This window comes from Oryzias latipes, chromosome 6, assembly GCF_002234675.1.
Source record: "Oryzias latipes chromosome 6, ASM223467v1".
NCBI classification, from domain to species: domain Eukaryota; kingdom Metazoa; phylum Chordata; class Actinopteri; order Beloniformes; family Adrianichthyidae; genus Oryzias; species Oryzias latipes.
In genome coordinates this window covers 773438-789723 of record NC_019864.2, presented here as the reverse complement: position 1 = coordinate 789723, position 16286 = coordinate 773438, and the positions used below count along the sequence as shown (strand labels likewise).

The window sequence follows — 16286 nt, the reverse complement described above, 5'->3', positions numbered from 1 at the left end:
TTAACACGAGTAGGAGTCACAATTCAGATCCTTAAAATAACCAACGTTTACAGCAGATGCAGCATAAAAGCAGGAGTGGCAGGAATTTACATCTGTCCTCTTAACGGAAATGTAAAAAGCAGAAATATTGAATATCACACTTCATTCTGTACAGAAACAGCTCCGTGTAACCCTTGTGCTATCCTAGACACGTTAACGTTATGAGTTGGGTCATCTAGACCCACTAGACAGTGCTCTGAACCTTTTTTCTTCAATGATTTGTGATCTTCACTGGTGTCCATGGATTACATGAAATCTTTCCACCTTCATCCACCTTTGTCATGGTAGGGAGAACACGTCAATGGAAGGGGGGGGTCATCTAAGATAGCACAAGGGTTACAATATGGAGTTATTTCAGTCTCAATAATCAGAAATGCACACAACCGGTTTTACAAGTGCACACGCTCCGATTCACAAATGTCATTTTATGCAAACGTGAAAAATAAATTTGGAAATACACACCCTGTGTTTCACAAACACACAGATTGTTTTTCACACATGCACACTAAATGTTTTACAAATGCACAATAAGTGTTTCTCACAAATGTGCACACTGTTTTTCACATAAACATTTTAGAAATTCACAATAAATGTATCAGAAATGCACAGTAAGTGCTTCACAAACGTGATTTTTAGTTACACATGTGATGTGAACTCACAGATCATTCGAATTGCAGAATGTGCATTCAAAATCCCGTTCTCGTTTGTGAATCTCCCCGTGTGTGTGTGAGAGATTTTTCTACGGTGAATATTGAGACTCATCTGACGGAGCAGGTCAACTAATGTCACCATTGGCTAGTGAATCTGTCAATCAAACTCATTGGCAAAGCAGGCGGGTTCGCTTTTAGCCAATCGAATGGCCCCTTACATTCTTCACTCTCAACTGACGAGGGAGGGAGCTGTTCAGCACAGCAGTTGGGAGGACGCGGGCGGCAAACATGGCGGAGAGGTCTTCCGAACGGGATCAGTCTCATCCCGTAAGTAATGCATTTATTTTATCATTCCCTCGTTGTACGTCCTATGTTATTGAATACTAAGTTGAAGCGTTCTCCTTAGCCAAGTGACATGTGTGAATGCTTTATGAGCACTTCAGCCGAGTCGTTTGCAGAGTACCCCCACCGCAAATTAGCTTAGCTTAGCCTGTGCGGTCATATTTTTTATGAAAGCGGGGGAGGACTTATGATGGTTTTGTCAAGTTTTATACTTGGCATACCAGCTCTTCACACAACACGAGTAACTACAACCAACCTAGGGCCTCGAAACTAGCCGGCTTTCGACTCAAATTGTGTCTGCCTGCCCTGTGTGAGGGAAGTTTAAGCTAGCGCGTCGGTTCAAGCTAGATTATATACAGCCAATGTAGGTTCTTAACATGATTCATAAGGAACTAAGGGGAAAACATGCCGGATTTACAGCAGCACAGAAAGTTTAATAAAAAGTATTGATTTGGAGACGGGGATTTGTTTAAACACTGATGCTATGCTAACTAGCTAGTAAATTAGCTGTTCCGTGTGCTGCCTTTATGTAAACGCGATCCGGGTTAAAGTTAGACAGTCTTTTCACAACCCAGACTTTAATAAGACTGGGTGGATATGTGCAACAAAGTTAATTCATATGACATTCATGAAAACGGCATTTTTTGAATATAACAGTGGCGTGAATCCACTGTTGAATGAAAGAAGCCTCATTAAGTTTCTAACGTTAGAACCCGTATTGTGCTGAAAAGCCCTGTGAGATTGTGTCAGAGTGACAGCCACTAAAATCCCCGTATCTTTACTTCCAATGACGTAATGACAAGAATCCCAAACATTATGTTTTTAGGCTGTTTTGTAGTCGATACGTAGTCACAGAAAGGGTGGATGGGAGAAATCAGCCGTCAACAGTGATTAGAGTAGAAGTTACTGTAAGTATTACACAAGGCTTCCTGTGATCAGTGTCTTGTCTCTGATTTTTTTTTTTAAAGCTGTTCTTTACTACAAGCTCAAGTCATCATAGCAAGAGTGTTTTAAAAAATTCCCCCTTCTAATATTTGAAAATTATGTAATTTAATCTCAGACAGCTAAATGATCTAATCCATGTTTGTCCTGTTTTTATTTATTCTCTAGGAATTACTGAAGCGTGACATCCTAAATACCTTTCTATTCTATTCTATTTCATATTTTATCATCCTATTGTATTACTGTTTTACCTGTCAATTGGGAATTTAGCATTTTTGCCTCTGTAAATATCTGTCAGTTGAAAGTATTTCTACTTGTATTCCATAGATCTTGTACCTGAAGAAAGCAGACAACAACTGTGCAGACTTGGCCTTCTTTAGTGACGCTGTGAACGTTTATGGCTTTCCTCTGAGGTATTCATGTTATTCATAAAGAAATATTTCATTCACATATCAGGCAGGATAAGTACTTGGTTATTTGTACAAAAAAACTTTTTTTAGACTCCTCTGAAAACAAAGGCAACTCTAAAACTCTTTCCCCTCATGAATAACATTTTACCCCCCCACCTTAACAGTCTCTCTCACCTCAATTTTTTCCCCAGTGATACATGTAACCCACTCCTGCAATTTATTGCACTCTGAGCAAATTCTACTCGTTGGCAACGTACATAAGAACATTACATTTTAAATTGATGTGTAATAATTACAAATGCATGTATTGGCGATGCATTTGTAATTATGTGTTTGAGACAGGATTTTCATGATATTGTCAGGGTGAGAGGATATCACGGAGGAGAACATGCGGGCATAGCCGAGTTAATGCTCACAGTACGTAGAACTGACACAAACGGCTTCATTACAGGAAAAGTGTACACACAATCAACGGTGAGTTGAACCTAGTTTTAGATGCTTTAATATATACATAAAAGTGAATGATGTATTAAAAATAAATCTGACGATATAATATTTCTTTTTGCTTTTTTCCAAATACAGGATTGAGCCCCTCTGGTGTGATGTCTTCATGAGTGTTACTGGTTTATATTACAACATCCTGCACTCTCCTGAGGACCAAGACTTGCTCAATATCAGTAACATCACGTATTCTGCTGCCATTACATTTTCCTACCACGCATTCAGGCCAGTTTGGATGTCTTTAGTGACGCGTGGGACACCCATCCAATCAGGACGGAGCAAAGCATGACACCAAATCAGCTGTGGCAGTTGGGCTTGACCCAGAACCCTGTTTCTGATCCCCGGGTAAATGCTTTATTTAATCTCACTGTACTGGACAACTGATTTGTGTGCAGTTTGACTAAAGTGGAAAGTATCAAGAAGAGTATCATGAAATCATAATGACTACAGTGAATTTTCATCGAAAATGAATGAAAAGGATTATTGTTGTGTGGTGCAAACAATTTCCCTAAATTGTTTGTTTGTAGGAAGAATAGCACATCTCCAAGTTCAAAATGCATCACAACGCATGGCATTATGAGCTATCAGATGTACTAATGTCACTACTTTGTTAAGGTTCACTTGTTTGCAAATTATAAACAGTTATGGAGATATGAGGTCTGCCTGCCAGCAACAATATAAGTAATTATTAGTCGGTCACTGTGCCTACATAATCTAAAACATAAAAAAACAGCGCTATTCATAAACGGTATCTTTTTTTTTGTCAGGGTATGCTGGTTCCAGAGATTGAATGGGAGGAGAGTGGATCCATGGCTGAACCTCATCCTGGGATCAATGTCCCGGTATGGGACAGTCCCCTTTTGGGTCCACAAATGTTGGAACTGCAAGACGACATCAACCCATTGTTTAATTCAGTCCGTTTGGGAGTGGACCTACATCTTTACTGTCATGTTTGTTTAGAACTTAATTTAGGCGACATAATTACATACAGAAGAAGAGAGACTGAGGGGAGCAAGACAAAGTTCAAATCAATACTGCTGTATTGTTCAAGGGACTTCATTGTATGTAAGGATGTTATGAAAATTAGTCCCAGTTTAAATAAAATTCAAATCAGTAGAGATCCCCTGCATCTGCTTAAATTTTGATGTTTTAATCTGTCCATGTTTTCACTGAATTTTACTCTGCAATAAAGGGTGAATGTTTGCACTTTGTTGTTCTATGACCATTTTTTGTTGTGTAGTATTTAACCAGCTATAAAACCCAGAGAGATGAGGATCTTTTTTGCAAGGGTGACCTGGCCAAGATGTGTATATGTATATGGTTACAATATAAAATCAATGACATTTGAGTTATTAAAAAAATAAAATTAAGGTCCATCAAAGTGACTGGGCTGAGCGGGGGAGGTGTATTGGGTATCTGTGATTGACAGTGAGATGAGCCTTAGGTAATGTAGTCCCACTGCGTGGTACGGAGCAAAGTGATGCCAGTTTCTCCACAAAACCTTCTGTGGAAGTTGCAGATTTTTCTCCTCCACCTTCATATGATCAAAACCGAAGGGAACCGTGTCTGAGTGTTGAAATGACGCTAGCATGAAAGCTAAGAGAATAACGTACAAACAATCCTGAGTGAAACGTTCATTGTAAATCTCATGACCAGTACAGAGTTCGATGGATTCTGTCAACTGCATTCAACCACTGTTGCCTTGCTTCCAGGTCCACTGAAAAGTTGCACAAGCCAGTAATTTTTGAAAACCGAAGGCAATAAACCGACAAGCCATGCTAAGGCTAACACGCTAATGACTAATACAGAATCAAATATGGGCGGGGCTTTTGCCACCCGCAGAAAGCGTAGAGAAAGTGTAAGGGGCCATTCGATTGGCTAAAAGCGAACCCGCCTGCTTTGCCGATGGGTTTGATTGACAGATTCACTAGCCAATGGTGACATTAGTTGACCTGCTCCGTCAGATGAGTCTCAATATTCACCGTAGAAAAATCTCTCACACACACACGGGGAGATTCACAAACGAGAACGGGATTTTGAATGCACATTCTGCAATTCGAATGATCTGTGAGTTCACATCACATGTGTACCTAAAAATCATGTTTGTGAAGCACTTACTGTGCATTTCTGATACATTTATTGTGAATTTCTAAAATGTTTTTGTGAAAAACAGTGTGCACATTTGTGAGAAACACTTATTGTGCATTTGTAAAACATTTAGTGTGCATTTGTGAAACACAATGTGTGTGTTTGTGAAACACAGGGTGTGTATTTCCGAATTTATTTTTCACGTTTGCATAAAATGACATTTGTGAATCGGAGCGTGTGTATTTGTAAAACCGGTTGTGTGCATTTCTGATTATTGAGACTGAAATAACTCCATATTACAAGATCCTCTGGAAATACTCTGAAAATAGATCAGAATATGAATGGACAGGAACTAGAAATCAGGCTCCATTCTGATTTCTAGTCTAATAGTCTTGACTGTTATCATCTCTTGTAATAAATCTGTTGAAACACCGAGTTTCAGTTGGACCCAAAAGAGAAAGTGCTTCAGATGAAGGCGGAGAAGAGCGCCGCTCTCACCAGCAGAATAGTGAAGTTCTCCAGAACGCTGTTCATCATGTACTTCTCCGGCAGGTGCTTCAGCTTGTGGATGAAGTTGATCATGTATTCACACATGGGAGAGCGACTGATTCTGTAGACGAAGCGTCCGTTTTCAAAGCGGGCGTACTCCGTCTATAAGGGAAGGGACAGGGGGGGGTTAGGGCGGCAGCCTCAAAAGCTCCACAGACACACGTGCACACACGGCAGAATCACTCAGGCTCTCTGGTGTGCTGTTGTTCTCCAACAAAGCCAGCTGCAGCAATCTCTAAGTCTGGCAAGAACCCTCACCTCCACCTTCTCCACGACCTGCTTGCCGAAGGAGCAGACTTTGGTGGAGCAGGTGATGGTCATGTTCTCGGAGCTCTCGTACTGGCTGGTCACACCGTAGAAGGCCGCTGGGTCGTCCTGCACGTTGTAGTTCAGGTCCGCCTAAAAGCACAGAGTATCATTTTGAACACGCAGGATGACAGCGGCGCCCTCTGCTGGGCACCGGCAAAACTGCAGCCAGGCTAGATCTTCCAGGAAGTAAAGCAGAAATGTGCATGACACCAGATCTGTTTTATCCACGTTTAGATTTGATTTCCAGAAACCAGGAACTCTGAACTAGTTTGTCTTTTTACTATTTTTGTATTCAGACTATGAAACGCCACAGAAGGTCCTGCAGAATCTCAAGATCTGTGCAGGTAAATCTGAAACCATGAGTGGTCTTCTGCCGATGGCAAACAAAGATGTTGAGTCACGGAACAGGGAATGCGGGGAGCAGTGAGGCCAAGGGAAGGATTTGTACCTTTTGTAATGAGTTCTCTGAGGAGGAGCTGATGTCTGAGGGCCCAGAACAAACACCATATGCTGACCCCCCCCCCCAGCCTCTGCACAGCGCTGCACCGCAGCAGCTGATTAGGAAGAGCATGCTCCACTGTGGAGGATCTGAGAGCTTTTTAATTCAATTCAGGAGGGAGGCTGCAGACATGAAGCAGGTTTTGTTTTTGTGCTGCAGGTTCAGCTCATCAGAGAGACGCTTCACCCTGAGGACAGCCCCGCCCACCAGCTCTCACAAGCCCTTCCCCTGAATCTCTGCTGAGGATCCTCAACATCACATTTTCTTATCCTGGGCTCACACCGCATCCAGTCCGGGTCCGGTGCAGCCACCGGAGCGGTCTAGCTATGGTAAATGACTCACATTGGCTCCGGATGGCTGCAGTCCTGCTGCATCCCAGGCTCTGTCCTTTTTGTCATTATCCTTATAAAGAGGATGTGCAGTATCATAAGGGATGGGGTGGTTGTGGGCCTCTGTGATCAGCCTCTCATCATCCATGGTGTTAAATGACAGTAATAGTGCTCTACCACACTTTGTGACCCTGTGTCACCATGGTGAAAACATAGCGATTCCAGCAGAAAATAGGCTTTATTTGGAAAAATATGCCGGATACACTTTACATTCGCTCACACGATTTCCAGTTTAGGTCGTTTAATTTGCCCGAACATCACAGAAAAGTGCTTTGGCTCCAAAATTTGAAGCCAACGAAATGGAGCAAAGGCAGAGTTGGACTGGATGCAGTGTGAGCCCAGGGTTAGAAGATCATCTGTACCTTACTTCCATCAAAGGAGCACACAGCAGAACCTGCAAACATGCTGCATTCAAACATGTCCCAGGTCATGTGACCTGTCCCCCACATGACTGAGCAGAGGAAGCGCTGCCCACTGCATCACAACAGAGTCTTTCCAGACTTGCCAAAGTCCTCCTCATCATCATCAAAAACAGACGTGCTGCACGACATCCATCTGGGGGGTATTCCAGAAAGCAGGTTATGCTAGCTCCCACGGTAAGTTTGAGGCTAAGGAAGTTGATAACCTCAACTTTCGGTTCCAAAAATGGAGGTATGTGTCAGGGTATGTCAAGTTACCATGGCAACTCATGCTCTGAACATAACCTGGTCTGGAGCAGGTTTAGTTGAAGGTTAGTTTGTTTACAGAGAGGTGAAGCAGCATGGCATGTCCATTTGAAGATGATTTAGTGGATGAAAAAGCTCAGATAATACTTTTTCCACCGTGAGAGGGTGATAAGACCCCATATGGATGTTGGAAAGATAAACTTTTTACTTTGATCTAAATTAAGTATTTGCTTCAGTTAAGATAAATCTTTTTTTTGTTAAGTCAGCTCAAAAATAACACGTAGTTTTCAGACATTTATTTAACTTTCATTCAAATTAATTCAATTAACCCTTGTGCTATCCTATGACCCCCCCCTTCCATTGACGTGTTCTCCCTACCATGACAAAGGTGGATAAAGGTGGAAAGATTTCATGTAATCCATGGACACCAGTGAAGATCACAAATCATTGAAGAAAAAAGGTTCAGAGCACTGTCTAGTGGGTCTAGATGACCCAACTCCCAATGTTAAAGTGCCTAGGATAGCAGGAGGGTTAAGTAGGTGTACCTTTGGTGCTGCTGTTAGATCGGCAGCGCAAGGAATTGTGGGATACCATTCCCTTTGCCTGTCTGTACCGATTTCGGTTAAAGTGTGGGTTTTTGGCAAAATGTGTTTAGTTGTTTAGTTGTTTTACTGTGTATTTTCTAGTTATTTGTCCTGTTATGTTAAATTCTTTCTTCACCATGAGTGAGAGGGAGGAAGAGGAGGATGAGATTACTGACAAGCTGTGTAATGTCAAAGCTGGAGAAAAGGTGCATGATTTCATATTGCTAATCCATATTGTTTCTTTCATTTTATTGTTACAAAAATGAGTATATCTGCAGGCTCAAACTTAGACATATGAGAGTCCAAGGAGTACAATTAATGAAGATGGAAAAACATTTAATTAAATTGGATTAATATGTCATTTCGTTAGATAAATATGTAAATTTGAGTTGTAAAAAAATATTGAGTTTTATAGACGTAAGAAATTAGGTTGAATAAATGTAACTCAATTACTTGTTACCAATTGAATTAATTCATTTAAGTTGGATAAGTTATATATATCCTGATAGCTATCCTGATAGCACAATCATTTCAATTATATATATATATATATATATATATATATATATATATATATATATATATATATATATATATATATATATATATATATATATATATATATATATATATATATGCGATACAATGACAATAGAAATAAGATCAGAAAGTCGTGCGTTTACTTTGTCCGTTCTTTTTCTCCAAGCAGAAACTCTTTTGCTGATGATGCAGCCGTATTACTTTTTTGATGGGTGTATAATCTTCATACGTCGTTATTTAAATCTCAGACTCCGTCTCACTAAAGTATAGCGCTGTCCACACGTTTCCATGGTGACTCTGGAAATCGGCGATCTATTGAGAATGTCTCTAACATCCCTCTCTCTTCTTCCCTTCTTTCCTTTTTCGTCCGGTCCAACACAAAAGATTTTCAAATACGATTAAAATGAATAAAGTTTGGCCTCAATTACAAAAGGGGTTTATTCAGACATACCTTTGGTTTGTCTGAAGATTCATAACCCCTGTTGTTAAAGTAAAATATGTCCAACACAAGAGGCCCTCAGCTCTCATCTGTCTGCCCAGCTGTTGGACAGGACAAGTTAAAAAAAAAAAAAAAACAGAATGTCTTTATGTACTTGCTGTGCACGTGCATTAACCCAGGGCTACCAAGTCGAGCGTAACTCATATCCGGTCTTTTGGAACCGACATACCCAGAGTGAGCAAGTTCAGGCGGATTTCAGCCAGAGTTCAGGCTTAAAGTCAGGCTAGTTTAAACATGCTTCCTGGAATACCCCCCAGATCAGTCAGAGCAAAAACATCAACAATATCACATGATGTAAAACTTCATTTAGATCATTTATTACAACAAATGTAAGATATCAGTCCTGTTTGGCCTGGAGACATTTCCATGGGCTGATGGAAACCTCTCATAGGAAATGTGAACGTTTCCCTGAAAAACTCTCCAAGCATCAGTAAAAATGTTGACGTTTATCGGAGATGATCTTCTCCTGGATTCTGAGCTGACCTTTGAGGAACATCTCATACCAACCATGAAGACTTCTGCTAAAGTGAAGCTTCAGTGAAAAACACTAAAGACGTTTTCAGCAAAAGTCTCAGTAAGACATTTACTATTTTTGACTAAAGGTTGAATTGAAATGTTTTAGCCTGAAGTTTGACTCTCCTGTAGATGTTTACAGTCCAAACTTTGATTTGTCCTTTTTTAATTGTTTCATATATGTGAGTAAAATGAGAAACTTGACACCAAAACAAACAATTTGCTATCATTTCAATTAAAAGTATTTTCATTTCTAAAATGTTGGTATCAAAATTAATTTAGTTTAGTTTAGACAAAATTAATAGTAATAAAAATAACGCAGGTGCACACACACACAAGCACACTTTTACAAACACATGCAAGCATATACACATACATATGATACACACTCACAAAAACACACACACTTATTTACACACAAACCCACAAACACAAACCTGCACACACACACACAAACACAAACCTACACACACACACAACCCTACACACACAGACACGCATGCACGCACACACACAAACCTACACACACACACAAACACAACCCTACACACACAGACACGCATGCACGCACACACACAAACCTACACACACACACAAACACAACCCTACACGCACAGACACGCATGCACGCACACACACACACACAGGAGTCAGGAGGTGAGCAGGTGTTCAAACAAAGCAACTGAGCTTTCATCAAGCCACCACCTCCGTATCCCAGGTGGAAGCACTGATCGCAAACACACTCTCACACCTGGAAGCGCAGACAAAGATGTGGATGTGTGTGGAAAAACACCACTGGAAAAGTGGGAGGGGCTCGCTCTGTATTTAAGGTGGAGCTAAAAGTCTGCAGTCAGGCTACAGTGAGTGTCAGCAGGATGAAGGGTCTTCTCACCCAGAACTTGATCAGGTAGAAGGCGTTCTGCGGGCCCTTGCTGAACAGCTCCTTCAGGCCTCCTTTCTTCTCCGGGAACTTGTCGTAGATCTGCCGGATGTCCACACACTCCAGGAGTGGGTCGCTGTAGCTCGGGCTGCTCTGGCTGATGTGCACGAACAAGTGCTTGTTGTACTGAGAGGAAAGAGGAGACGGACAAATGCAGAGCGCTTAAAAACAGGAATGTCTAAATGCCCTGTGGTTCATGGAGCTGGGTGGGGGTGTGTCTGCAGACTTATTTCATTTAATTGAAATACATAAAACAGAAAATCTGAAGAACTAACATCGTTAACCCTTGTGCTATCCTATGACCCCCCCCCCCTTCCATTGAGGTGTTCTCCCTACCATGACAAAGGTGGATAAAGGTGGAAAAATTTCATGTAATCCATGGACACCAGTGAAGATCACAAATCATTGAAGAAAAAAGGTTCAGAGCACTGTCTAGTGGGTCTAGATGACCCCACTCCCAATAAAGTGCATAGGATAGCACAAGGGTTACAAGCCCTAAAGCATAAACAGAAAAGAACCAAAAGATAAAAAGATCCATTGGGATTTCATTTTGTTCTATAAGGCTTCACTTCTGCTTTTTCCACACCCAAATATGGTCAAAGACACTAGAAACCAGCGTCATGACGACGAACCCCACCTCCATTGATGTGATCACTCATATTTTTCTAATAGACACAACAAATATAAAGGTTAAGAAAAAAACTGATTTATGATTTTTTTCTAATGGAAAATAATCTGCTCATATTTTTGATACTTGATCTGCATTTACTATGAAGATTTCTGAAACAGTATCATGTCTATTTTTTTGATATAGTCTTATTTTTAATCATAGTCGTGATTTTTCGAATGACAATAATCTGATGTTCATTCTAAAATAGTGTCTATTTTTACATAATTACATTAAGTAATTCATATTTATTGATTTATTGATACTTAATGATTCTTAATTCTGTCTGATAGAAGTTATGAACAGATAATGATAAATCATGTAATAAAATGGTACGTTAAAACAGGGGTTGGATTATATAAATTCACTTCCTTCCACTCCCTTTCAAGCAATCTTTGATTTAATATCTAATTAAATCAAATTAAGTTTGATGTATGTAAGTAAGTTTAACTTTGTATGAATGTATAACTGATGATTGTATTGTTTTGTGCATTATTCTTGCTCTGATTGCTCTAAAGAAACCATTTCCAATCAAATCAAAGTAATATTAATGGTAATGAAAACCATAAAATCCTGTTTGAAGATGCAGATTATTTAACTGCATTCCTGGATTTATTACTAACCTGCTGTCAGGAAATCAGCATTAGGTCAGAGTCCAGAACATTTAGTCTGTTTTAAAGTCAGATCTGATCAGAACCTTAAGGCAAAACCCTGAAAACCCAGAACGTGAATCCTGAGAGGGCGGCTGACTCTGTGACCATCTATTTAACCAGATTGAACTTTGTGGCTCACCGTAATGTTTACGAGCAGACGCTCCTTGTTTTTAATCAACCGCTGGATCTGAGCTTATGGAAATGTTTCGACCTTTTATTGACAGGAGTGTCGATCATGCAGGAACCACAGCAGAATCTATTTCAGAGCCTCTGCAGAACATTTTTATGTGGCGTCCAAACCGAAAGCAACAAGATGAATGCCAGCTGTCTGCGAGCGTAACGCAGAAAAATGACAAAGAAGGCGCAGAGTGGCAGGATGACAGATTGACGGAGCAGACGGAGAGATAGAGCTTTACAAAGGTTATTCATACGGCAGACGCACAAAGGCCTTTAATGCTGTTCTCTGCTGTAAGGTTATCTGTCATCTCTGTTTATGGGACAATAGGGACTGCCTATTGTAGACTGCTGCTGTGTGTGTGTGTGTGTGTGTGTGTGTGTGTGTGTGTGTGTGTGTGTGTGTGTGTGTGCACTCACTGCCTCCTGGTCCCTCTGCGTCTCCAGAAACGATGAAAACTCAACCAGCCGTAGTTTGGTGGTGCCGATGGAGCGACCCTGCCACGCCGGTTCTCGGTGTGTTTGTGCTGCAGCAGGAGGCTCATATGCTACAAAAAACACACACACATTTCAGCAACAGTTCACAAAAACATACTAGTTTTACAGCAATACACAGCTTTTTGTGTGTGGTGAATTCATGCCCCCCCCCCCCCCTCCCCCATGGCTGACAGAAAGGTGGCGTTCAGTTCTAGCAAAAGTTGTTAAAAGTCTTCCAGGTCTTTTAGCAAAAAGCAGCTCCACACCATCACACTCCCACCACCATGTCTGACTTAAATCCAGATGTTTGTGGACAGACTCCTTCCAGAACGTTCCTCTTCTGTTGTGGATCATCCAGATGTTCCTCCGTGTTCTTGTTGCTCAGCAGACTCTTTCTCCCTCATGGGAGCATGAACTGAGTCAAATGAGGCCTGAATGTCTCTCCATCTTTTTCTGCTTCTTTCTCGCCCTCCAGGATCTCTTCTCGTCTTCTTGCTCTCTTCTCCTCTGTTCAGTTTTGGGTGGTTCTCTGGAGCTGCAAAGATCTCTGTGTGCTCCTTTCAGGCTTATGTTTCTTTATCCATTTTGAAAAATCTTTCCAATATTTGAGTCAAAGTTGATTTTATTAGAGAGATCATTAACTTTAAAAAGAGTCTGGTCAGCGCTGTCGCCTCACAGCTGGAAGGTTCTGGTTCTTTGTGGGCAGTTTGCATGTTCTCCTCGTACACGTGTGGGTTTTTTCCTCCCGCAGATAAAAAAAATCATGCTTTGTAGGTTGATGGGTGTCTGTAAATTATGGGGCGGCCATGGTGCAGAGGCAGAGCGGTCGACCTCTGATCGGGTGGTCAGCCTTACAGACCCACCCATGCGTCAAAGTGTCCTTGAGCAAGTCCCTGAACCCCACATTGCTGCTGGTGGTTATTGGTTGGCACCGGTGTTGATCAGTGTGTGAATGAGACTGTGACTGAAGAACACTTTGGGCCTTCTAGGAAGGTAGTCAAGTGCCGTTAAAAAAACACTGTTCATCATTCAAATTGCCCCAAGGTGTGAATGCGAGCGTGTGGTCCTACAACAGATTGGTGGGCGACCTGTTCAGGGGATACCCTGCCTTCACCCAACAGTAGCTGGGATAGGCTCCAGCATCCCATGATCCTAAAAGGGATTCAGCAGGTTTTGAGGTAGGATGGACCGGACATTACAGAGTTTGGGCAGAACTGATCAACGTTGATTGAATTTTGCTTCAGAACTGAAGGAAAGGAGATGTTTTTCCCTTCATCTTCCAAACAAGCAGATCACTCTCCTGTGTTGTGTCTTTGTTTTGTTGAGCTTTTGTCTAAACGTCGTATTCTAAGTGTTACAGACGTCTGTTCAGGTGGAGGTGGTCTGACACTGTGTTTGACCTCTTCCCATGATGATGCACACCCAGGAGCCCCAACAGGGCAAAAGAAGGAAAAGAAGAAAGAAAACAACATAAATGGGGCAGAAAGCAGAAGATTGTCCCCTGGTCCCTCTCACCTGAGATGTTGGTGGTCCCTGCTGTCTGCACAGAGAAGGCCTGCTGGGAGAACGGCTTGATGCTGGGTGGGGGGCAGAGAGGGAGGAGGGCATTACATTCAGAAAAGGGCTGAAAGGAGAACAGACGCAGCAGGACCAGTCTGGCTGTTCCCGCATTTTACAAAAAGAGTGGCTCCGAGGCGGCATGAACAGAAGCAGAGCCGAGGTCAAGAGCAGCTCTGAGTTCAGCCCATTCAGCACCGCTCCCATCATTTCATGCACACGTAACAGCCGCTGGCGCTCATGCCAACCAAGGAAAAAGCAGGACGCGGGACTGAAAATCTACGCAGAACATATCTCAAACGCCACATGCAGTCTTTGTGCTTATAATGAAGAAAAATGGGTGTTTCACTGCTAAAAGCTCCACGCCTACATAACTGTAGATTCAAAAGGAGCTGCTCAGACCTGTGGTTTCAGAACCATGATCATCAGTGTGTGTGGGTGGGTGTGTGTGTGTGTGTGTGTGTGTGTGTGCGCGCATGTGGTGGAGCTGTTTACAAGGAGGATGTTTGTCTCCAGGAGAAAAGGGAAGCATTTCAATCTTTATGAAGCCAAATTAAACTCCACTTTCTAGCATCACGCATTGATAATCAATGCTGCTGTGATTGTTTCCTTTAAGGAAAAACGAGCCGGAAACCTTTAATCTGCCCTTAAAAACACAAAAGAGCAGGAAGCAGCAAGTGTGCAAAGAAATGATCCATCATCTGCATTATCCATGTTCTTTTCTGGATGATCCATAGTCAATAATTAAACTAAATAGAACAGAAAGTTGTCATTTCTTTTCTTTCAAAATAAAAGAGGCCAAAAATGCCCACTGCAAAAACGGAATCCTAAAAAAATAAAAGACCATTGCAAGAAAAATAATCTCATCAACAATAATATTTGTTTTTGAAAACATGTCTAAGTGACTAGAATTTTGGTCTTAAAATAAGAATTCTTGATAAGACTATTGTTCTTACAGCCCTGACAGATTTTTTTTTTTTTTTTTTTTGCTTATTTAAAGAAAATCTGCCAATGGGATAAGAATTTTGACTTATTGTTTTTTCAGTGCAGGAGGAGCCTCAGAAATCCTGCAGGTCATGCGACGCTCTCCGTGTGAAGCTCGTCTTACCTCCAGAAAACACCAGAGACAAAGCAGTAACATCATTCACGAGAGTCTGCTAACACAAAAAGCCTCCATCAGAGCCTGAGTGGCATCTGTCATATGTTGATCATCTACCAACTATGCAGTCAAAATACATCAAACCCTATGTGGGCGAGAATTAACAAAAATAAAAGATAACGATTTAATTGTGAATTCTTTTGGGCAAGCCTAACAACGGCTTTAACATAAGCATTGAGACAGAGTCATGCATGTGTTCAGTTTGGCTGAAGGTCCCTGCAGCTTCAGATGAGACGGTGAGCGGTGTTTGATCAGAGCGTGACTCACTCTTCTGTGGCGGAGCTGGACTGTCCTCCAGGAATCATGCCCTGCCACAGCTGCAACGAAACAAAACACACCCCATCAGCACCACGCGTGGGTCCTTTTCTCTGCCGCACAGCCATCAAAGCACAAACACACTGTCCTCTTCCTTGTTACCTGTGCGTTGCCCGGGAAGCCGGCGCGTACGATTCCAGGCAGCAGCTTGCTGTGTATGGCCGTGGCAGAGACGATCTGAGCCGAGGACATGGACGAGATGCTCTGCAGAGCCTTCTCCTTGGCATTCTGGTCCTGCACGGCAACATCAGCCTCATGAGAACATTTCAACAGAAACGGCAAAACGCAGACATGAGCCCAAAATGTGCAGCTGGGGTAGATTCATTCAGAACATCCACAGATGGAGCAGCCTTAAAAATCTGAAACCAATGTGACACACAGCAGAAACAGCTGAAGGAAAGTGAATTAGAGGAGCTGCCATAGCTGGAGGATCACTAATTGGCAGCTTCACTCAAGTTAATTGGCAAAGAGAAAAGTCTCTCCTCTGAGGAGAAATAACAGGAGTCATGATGAATCGTTTCCATCTGAACTCCTACATACGTTTTAATCCCATTTCCACGGCAGGCTGCTCTTCTTCTGAGCACTTTGGAAATTCTTTAAAGCCGTTTTAAAAATGGGGCTGCAGGCGTTCAGCTGTTTGCTAATGGAAGAGAAAAGTCTTTACTTTTTCTGACCTTTTTTTAGAAACGTACAATTATCTATGAATGTTTTAACTGATCTAATGCTGTAGAGCATTATTGTCTGTGAAAAAAAACATAAAAAGGTCCTTTGTTTCTGAGAAGAATTGACTTTAAAAAAAACTTATTGACTTTAATTTGAGTTTTT

The 16286-nt window shown here is 41.6% G+C and overlaps 1 protein-coding gene across 1 annotated transcript in view; it reads right to left on the bottom strand.

Annotated features, from left to right (window-relative positions):
* The window catches only part of LOC101161457 (transcriptional enhancer factor TEF-1), a 52199-nt gene that overhangs the window by 2699 nt on the left and 33214 nt on the right, over nt 1-16286 (bottom strand). The window contains exons 5-11 of the mRNA XM_023955425.1: nt 15564-15695; nt 15414-15463; nt 13946-14007; nt 12374-12501; nt 10412-10585; nt 5780-5920; nt 5471-5623 (exon numbers count right to left, since the gene is read on the bottom strand). Coding sequence (XP_023811193.1) covers nt 5471-5623; nt 5780-5920; nt 10412-10585; nt 12374-12501; nt 13946-14007; nt 15414-15463; nt 15564-15695 — 840 coding nt within the window. The remainder of the gene's footprint in view (nt 1-5470; nt 5624-5779; nt 5921-10411; nt 10586-12373; nt 12502-13945; nt 14008-15413; nt 15464-15563; nt 15696-16286) is intronic.